This window comes from Chinchilla lanigera, unplaced genomic scaffold (genome assembly GCF_000276665.1).
Source record: "Chinchilla lanigera isolate Chin_1 unplaced genomic scaffold, ChiLan1.0 scaffold00083, whole genome shotgun sequence".
NCBI lineage: Eukaryota > Metazoa > Chordata > Mammalia > Rodentia > Chinchillidae > Chinchilla > Chinchilla lanigera.
The window spans coordinates 7,796,145-7,804,977 of NW_004955484.1; the positions used below are offsets into that span (position 1 = coordinate 7,796,145).

General features: G+C 45.5%; 1 protein-coding gene across 1 annotated transcript in view; it reads right to left on the reverse strand.

The window, feature by feature from the left end:
• Positions 1–8,833, reverse strand: part of Cdh1 (cadherin 1, type 1) — a gene marked incomplete in the record, with an annotated part of 78,674 nt that overhangs the window by 13,736 nt on the left and 56,105 nt on the right. The window contains 7 exon segments of the mRNA XM_013503937.1: positions 259–503; positions 2,010–2,192; positions 2,916–3,044; positions 3,436–3,608; positions 4,261–4,405; positions 5,199–5,354; positions 5,477–5,620. Of these exon segments, the coding sequence (XP_013359391.1) occupies positions 259–503; positions 2,010–2,192; positions 2,916–3,044; positions 3,436–3,608; positions 4,261–4,405; positions 5,199–5,354; positions 5,477–5,620 (1,175 nt within the window).

An 8,833-nucleotide genomic window follows, 5' to 3' on the forward strand; every position in this document is an offset into this window, starting at 1 on the left:
GAACTAAATGTAGTCATGGAGTTTATAACAATGTTTTGGTCAACAACAAACGGCATTCATGACAGTGCTTCCATGAGATTATGCTGCCTAGTGGTGTAGTGAGAAAATAGGCCAAGGGCACATTTCTCAGAATGTACCCTCGTTACTGACACATGACTGTGATAGAGCAGATGGGAGGAAGGACAGACAGACAGAAAGAGAATAAATACCTAACAATACCCAGTTGCTGCAGGTCAGTCAAGGAACCCTCACACTTACGTAATCTTCTGTTCCATAAATGCATCTGGCTCCCGAGCCGTGTAGGATGTGATTTCCAAGCCCACCCCAAAGTCTTCTGGTACTTCTACCCTTTTTTCAGGGGGTACAAAGATGGGGGCTTCATTGATGTCCAGCACATCTACAGTGACAGTGGCCGTGGAGGTCTGAAGAATCACTTCAAAGGGGACCGCATTTGTTGCCGTCACATGTAGAATGTATTGCTGTTTGGCCTCAAAATCCAAGCCCTAGAGAGCAGAAAAAATAAGGTTAAAAAAATAAAATACAAACCAGGCGTGGTGGCACACACCTGTAATCCCAGCCCTTGAAAGGCTGAGGCAGGAAGATCACCATGAATTCGAGGCCAACCTGGTTTAAGTGAGTTTAAGTCCAGCTGGAACTACATAGCAAAACGTTGCCTCAAGACAGCCAAAAAGAAATGAACAAAACAAAACACAAAGGGGGACTGGGGATTTAGCTTAGCGGCACAGCGCCTGCCTGGCAAGCGCAAGGTTGTGAGTTCAATTCCCGGTACCAGAGAAAAACCAAAACAAAAAGAACCAAAACACAAAGGGATGGGAGGAGCGGGCATAGCTCAGTGGTAGAGTATTTGCCTTACATAGCAAGTTTGATCCCTAGCACCATATCAAAAATAAATAAATAAAAGAAACATTTCATGTTAATATTTTAAAAACTTTTTAAAATCCTTAACTATTGGTTTGGTTTGGTAACATACCAGTGGTCCTCAAACATGTCTACTCACTTGCTAAAGAGGAAGTGAAAGCTTGGAAGCCAGGCCAGGCAACCATTAACTCAGACTAACTTCAGCAACTCACCCAACATCTTAGGCTTCAAGTTTCCAGAACATTTTCCAAAAAAGTTGTATTTGCACCACTTCTAAAGTAGTCCAGCAGCCAGGCGTGGTGGTGCATACCTATAATCCCAGCACTCAGGAGGCTGAGGCAGGAGAATCGCTGTGATTTCGTGGCCAGCCTGGGCTACAAAGTGAGTTCAAGGTCAGCCTGAACTGCATAGTGAGACCCTGTCTCAAAAAGACAAAAAGCCCAGCAAAGTAGCCAAAGGCCAGTAAGCCATGTTTCCTCTCGTTGCAAAATGGGAAGGGAATTGGGAAAGGTAAAATGTTCCTGGGAAAGAGCCTATTAAAGCACGAGTGTTATGGTTGATGCATTGTGTCAACTTGGAAGTCTAGAGGTTTGGCTAAGTGACTCAGCAGGGAGCCAGGGTGCTTACTTCATATACATCCTGAGCCTATGCAAGAAGAGGGCGTGGAGATTATGTGACAGCCACATGCCCCCTGGGTGGGGGTAGCCTGTTTACAAAATAAGGGAGAAAAAGAGGCTGCTTGCCACCATTCCTCCCTTTTGCTCTTGTTGTTTTTGCTGTGTTCTGCGGCCGGAAACATCTGCCCTCTGCCATGTGCCACTCTGCCTTGGAGCCAGCCAAGTATAGACTAAAACCTCCACAAACTGTGAGCTAAATAAACCTTTCCTTCCTTAATTTTGGGCGTTGGGTATTTTGTCTCAGCAACAAAAAAAAAAGTAACTAAGACAACGAGGTACTTCCATTTCAATTTGAATAAAGTCCCGCAAACCCCACGAGGTGAATCCACCAGTGTAGGAAAACTGCCCCTCTTCAACCCCTCCAGTGCTAATCTGCCTCTGAGAAGATGCTGGGGACAAGGGCGGGCCACCGCTGGGGTGTCGTGTTCGGCATCTTGCCAGGCACATACGCACCTTCGCTGTTTTGAGAATGCCGTTGTTGGTTTTTGGGTCTGTGACGACAATAAACTGCTTGTCAGGATCATTTACGACGGTGTACACGGCCTGCCATGCCGGGGTATTGGGGGCATCATCATCAGTCACTTGGAGCGTAGTGATGACCGCATCGGCCTCGTTCTCAGGCACCTGACCCTCGTACTGCAGAGCGAAGAGAAGACGGGTCACTGAGGATACCCTGATGCCAAGCGCAGAGGCCGGTCTCGGGCTAAAGGAATCCAGCCTGAGCCCAAGCCTGGAGCAGGTGACGGGCATGAGTCTTGGAGGAAGTCCCCGCAGTAGGAGTAGGGCCTCGTTTCCGGTCAGTGGGGCCCTAGTACTTATGAGCGTCCTCCACTGAAGCAGCCTTCCAAGGCCGTCACTGTCCCAGCTGCACAACGCATATGGCTCAGCCTCTGACCGTGATTCTTAGTCAAGTACGCTAAGGTTTAACCATTATTTTCCCCCAGCCCTCATCTCTTCTCTATCAATAATCTTCATAAAATAAATCTGGTCATTATAAGCTTCTGCTTAAAACCCTTTGACAATGTCCCCTCGTACTCAGAACAAATTCTAAAACTTTTACCCCAGCCTAGAAGGTCCTATAGGACCAGGCCTTATTTGGTTCACTACACTTTACTACTGGCTGTTTTTCAGTTCTTCCTGTGCGTGGAGCTGCTTCTTTATTCAGGGTCACACACTGCTGAGGATGCACTTCAGTCTTTGTCCCCACTCCCACCCATCCCATCTTTTCCTGACCATAACATTCACTAGCTAGCCTGAGGATGAGCTTTCAAAGAGCTCAATCATGAGCAGTTTTAAAACTCAGTTCATGAACTACAAAGGACCCTTCTTTGGACACCTTCTAAGGCACAGCAGAATTACCGTGGTTGGGTTGAAGATGGGAGGATTATCGTTGACGTCAGTCACTGTGATCACGGCCTTCGCTGTTGTGCTTAAGCCTTCGCCTTGAAGGTCAGCAGCCTGAACCTCCAGGGTATACGTGGGGTAACTCTGCAGATAGATCAAACACACTTAAGTCAGGACCAGTGCGAATGGCTACGTCAGGCGCAGCCCAGCCTCTTGCATGTATAAAACCAGAATATTTGACCATATGTTTAACTGCCAGTCTGTCTAGGCACCTAGGCAGAGAATCTTTTTTTTTTTTTCTTTTTGGTACCGGGAATTGAACTCAGGACCTTCCGCTTGCCAGGCAGGCGCTGTGCCACTGAGCTGTATTTCCAGCCCCTGGGCAGAGGATCTTTGAGCAGATGTTTAGATGCAAAGCTCAGACCACTACACTCACTGACCACTGGTCTTGGCAGAATTTTACACTGTCCATGGGACTTCACAAAAAAGCATTTGCCTTCAGCTCCCACTGAATCCTCCTGACCCCTGTACTGACCTCTCGGTCCAGCCCGGTGGTGACCACACTGATGACCCCTGTGATCCGGTTGATGGTAAACATTTGGCTGTGAGGCAGTGTGGGCTCCTGGCTGAGGATGGTATAAGCGATCTCGGCATTGTAGGTGTTAGGGTCATCTGCGTCAGTGGCTGAGACCTGCATCACAGATGTTCCTGGAAGCATGAGGGAACGGGAAGGTTATTAACGGTTATACTTTGGGAACTGCTCAGTGCTGCCCAGCCCCATTCTGCCCTGAGTGATGAAGGAGGGGCCCAGGAGATCTTTGTCACAGACACCTTGTTTTCTATTTGTAGAATTCTCACCAAATCGCCAGGGGAGGAAAAAAGCATTCCACCATGAACTGTGTTCAGAGAACTCAAACACATTTTTAGGTGGGAGTTGGAGGGGAAGAGGAGAGCTATGAATAAATAACCTCTAACTAAAACATCTTGCTACGTCTTTTACACTGAGTTGAATAGTGTATGAAGTAGGAAAGAATCCAGAATTCTTCAAAATTGGCTTCTCAGCCATAGCTTCATTAAGAATAGCTGTTAGAAACGTTGCCTTCAGGGTGGAAGAAAACACTTCTAACACATGACTGACAAAAGACCAGCATTCAGGACATCTAGGAAGTAGGAGCGGGGCACAGTGGCACCCAACTACAATGCGGGTATGCACAGACACACAGAGCGGCTTCTGAAGACATTGTATCCATAGAAAACCCCGACTTCAGTGACCTAAGCTCCAGACTCCAGCCCAAACACACTGCAGGCTCAAAGAATCCAAGTGTCTCTCTAGGCATCAGGCCCTTGGGACTGGACGTACCTGGAAGAGCACCTTCCATGACAGATCCCTCAAAGACCTCCTTGATGAACTGAGGCCTGTTGTCATTCTGATCTGTCACCGTGATCACAATCTCCATGGGATCCTCGACTGCGTTCCCATTCGACGACACAGCGTGAGACAAGAGCTGCGAGAAAGAAGGGAGGGTTACTCGGGCCCTGGTGAGGAAGAGGAGGTGTAGCGAGGGGGTCCCACCAGAGCAGTGGGTGCTATCTGCCCTCTACTCCTTCTTCCTGTGAGGTCCCAGTGCTGCGGTTTCAGTGAGACTATGATGAGTTAAGACCCATAGCCTGGACGGGGGACACCCACTGACATCCCGTTTCCCACAGAGAAGACTGGGGCATCAGAACTAGAGGCAAAGACAGAAGCTTAAAAGTATTCTTATTTTAGTCAGGCTGATGTTTGGCCTGGCCACTCCGGTCAAGTGCTTCTTCCAGATTTCCCTGCATTTAGCATCAGTGTATCACCTCCCTCTTTCCTAAACTCATGTTTTTACCTTGTCTCAGCTGTGGTTCTGGCTCCCCAGTATCATGACTATCCTCTTACTTTAAAGAACTTCCAGTTCCCAGAACAGACTTATGGGTAATGCATGAAAACTTTTATCACTGTTTTTTGGAGACAGAGTTTCACTATGTAGTCCAGGCTGGTCTTGAACTCACAGTGATCCTCCTGCCTCAGCCTCCTGAGTGCTGGGATTACAGGTGTGCATCACCATGCTCAGCATTTATCATTTTTAATAAGGAAAAAATTAATGCCAAATTTTCCCAGGTTCTCCTATCATTTCACCTTATCCATAGGTCAAGAGATAGCAAGTGAAGCTCCTCACATGCCATGGCATCTGCTCTGGGAATCCAATGGGCTGACCAAAAAACTTCTGGACAGATGTTACACCATGGTCAGCAAGCTTCCAAGATACTCACAGTGTAATTGGCAATTTTTTCTCTATCCAGAGGCTCTGTCACCATCAGCCATCCTGTTTCTCTTTCAATAATAAACACACCAACTGGGGGTGTGTCAGCTCCTTGGCCAGTGATGCTGTAGAAAACCTTAGTTTCTTTGTCCCTGTTGGATTTGATCTGAAGAAAAAGCAGAAAGAAATAGAATTGGCAAGATCATGATGCGGTATCATTTTCCTTTTTACACCTCGACCCTTCTCTGCCAAATTCTTCCCAGAGAAATAGAGAATTTTCTTCTCTACCTGAACCAGCCTTTTAGGAAATGGGCCTTTTTCATTTTCTGAGCAGCTGATGGGCGGGATAACCCAGTCTCTCTTCTGCCTTCTGAGACCATGGTGGAAATCGGGAAATTTGATCACCTCTATCTGTGTTCCAGGGGAATTGTCCTGAAAAGAAAGGAGACGAGGAACAAATGAGAAAACTCAAGAGAGAGAATATAGGTCTAAGAATCCAACTTACGTGGTCAGCATCCCAAACCTTCTGAGAGCAGTTACCGTTTTAACTTAACAACACATGCTTTTCTCGACAGATTATTTATACCTTCCCAAATGAACAGCCAAGACAAAAACCAATGAATCTCTTTGCCAGTTAGGAAGTGGAATGTCTCCCAGGGTAGCATTATTGGAAAGTGTTTAAAAATTTAGGGCAGTGGTGGCAACCCTACGGCACATGTGCTGCGAGGGGCTTGCAGAGCCTTCTCTGTCATACGTGAGCCTCGTCACCCCAGCATCATTCCAGCAGCCGAGCACTGTTTAATTGCAGTGTGTTGGAACTTGGTGATAAATAAGTGAGCTTTCGGTTACAGTTTGAGCGCTCAGTCTCTAAAAGGTTCTCCACCACTGCTTTAGGGGCTGGGGCTCAGCAACAGTCTTTAGATCCGCACTGGTGCCCCCTCAAAGTGTGCTGTAGGAGGTAAGCAGTTTGCTCTGCTACATGTTCCTGCCTTGCCATGTGGTGCCTTCATCAGGGGACCAAATTATTAGGGCCACTTGATCTTGAACTAGAACATCTGAAGCCACGAGCCAAAATAAAACTTTTCTCTTTATAAATTAATTGCTTCTGGTATTTTGTTACCAGGACAGAAAGATGACTGAAACAGCTACAAAATAAATATGTTTTCTTTTAACCCTTCTTAGTGTCCAGTAAAGGTAATCATGCATACACAGTTACAGGTTTGAGAGTTTTGTAATGTGATCTACAAATTATTTCTAGCTTATGTGATATAAATGTCATGTTTGTAGCAACATTATATTCTGTTGATTTAATGGTAGAGATTATCTAATAACTAGACCCTAAGATGTTTCTAATTTCTTTTCTCTTATGTTCTTCCTAGAATATAGTTCCTCAAAAGGGAATTGTCATCCAAAACAAGTTAAATTTTAGGAACCGCTACTAGGAATACTTTGTGATCAGTACAAATCTCTTAACCTCAGTGTCTTAGTTACTTTTCTCATTGCTGAGACAAAATACTCAACACCCAAAGTTAAAGGGAGAAAGGGTTCCTTAGCTCACAGTTTGCAGAGGTTTCCGTTTACTATTGGTTGGTCCAAGGCAGGGTGCTATGGCAGACAGACGTCACAGAGAACCAGTTTATGGTGGCAGAAGACAGCAAAAGCCACAAGCAAGGGCAAGACAAGCCTCCTTCTGTCCCTTATATCTTATCTGGGTTACTTAGGGTGGGGAGCACTCACACCTTAATCCTAGCACCTTTGATCCTAGCACTGCACCATGAATCAATTCTAGGGTCACACACTCTAGATCCAGCCACGTCTGAAAAAGCCCCACCTATGACCACATGAGGCTGTGGGGAGACATCTAGACACAAGCCATAACACTCATCGTGTCATATCTAGGAGGGTTCCATTTGTTCTAACAGAAACTGTTGGGTCAGAATTTAAAAAAAAAAAAAGCCTTGGAGACTTGAAGTTTTTAGCATAAAGATAACTTTATACTCACTCAGGGAAATAAAAGAGTTGAAGATAGAAGAAAAATATCTTTCAAATTATTTTTTTTTTGGTACCGGGAATCAAACTCAAGACCTCAGGCTTGCCAGGCAAGCGCTTATGCCGCTGAGCTATATCCCCGGCCTGCAAATTATTATTTAAGCGTTTTAGAGCAATTAGTGGTAACACAGTAAAATTTCTACAGGAAATTTCTGTCTCCCTCATACCACATAAGAATACGCACCCGTAATCACGGATCACTGCCTGCCAAGTTTCACTGAAGATGCAAAAGAAAGGTATGATGTATGACCAGGCATCATCCCAGAGCCCTTTCCCAACCCTGCACCCTGGCCGTGTGCGCATGTGCCACACACGTGCAGACACACACACCTCTGCCCTCCCCGTCCTCCTGCAGAGGCAGCCAACCTGAGTCAAAGGCTGGGCAGCATGGCTCTGAATCTTCACAATGGCACCTCCTTGTTCAGGACAGAGCAATTCTCCCCACCAGGACACAGTGTCCTCGTGTCTAAAATGGGGGTGGTGACGGTATTAGTATCTACGTCATAGTGTTCTTAAGGATTAAATGAGCTACTGGTATGGCATGTGAAGTACAGCCACGGTGAGCAATCAGGCCTTGGTGAGTGAATCCAAATCCACTTGCCGTATTGACAGAGACGGCAAAGATCATGCCTCGCTGATATCAGGGCTACAGAATATTTTCAGGGAATGATAATAATGACAAGGATTGTGCTGGCTAAACATAACGCTAGCATTTTCATGTGTAAAGTTGAAGGGAATCACACCTAAATCTAATTAACATGAAATTTATCCCTCAGAAAAATAGGGTACCGGGGCTGCAAACAATCTGCTCAATGCTGCACAGGGCGGCCCATGCATGTAATTCCAGGACTCAGGAGGGCGAGGCAGGATATTACCATGAGTTCAAGGCCAGAGTGAGACCAAAGAAAAAGAAAAAGAAAAGAGAGACAAAACCAAAAACCTACTCAAAACTACTCAAAACTTTCACTCAAGCAAAGTGAAAGAAGTAGAAAGTTACATCTATTCTAATACAAATTAAAAATGAAGTAAGGGGTTAAGGTATGGCTCAGAGAGAGAGCACTTCCATGCACAATGCCCAGGGTTTGATACCCAGTGTCCTTTGAACTAGAAACAAACCAAAGTGAACCTCCAACCAGCTTTGGCAGAGTTTGCCATCTACCACCCAACACCCACTTTTTCATTAAATTTTTTTTGAAAAAATTAAAACTTTCTTTAATATATACACATCTCAGTTTTGTACCACACATTGTACCCAAGTAAAAGACTACATTTTTTTTTTTTTTTTGGTCTTTTTGAGGCAAGGTCTCACGATGCAGTTCAGGCTGATCTTAAACTCACTTTGTAGCTCAGGCTGGCCTCAAACTCGCAACGATCCTCCTGTCTCAGCCTCCCAAGTGCTGGGATGACAGGCGTGCGCACCACACCTGGCAAGACTACATTTTTGCAAGAAGCTACACTTGCAGTTAGGTGTGGCCAGAAGGCTAGATAGATTCTAATATGATATAGGTGGGAGTGTTGCTTAAGAATCCCACAAAGGTTTGTTAAGAGGCAGAAAACTAAGCAACACATTTCTGTACTTATCTTTCTCCTTATTGT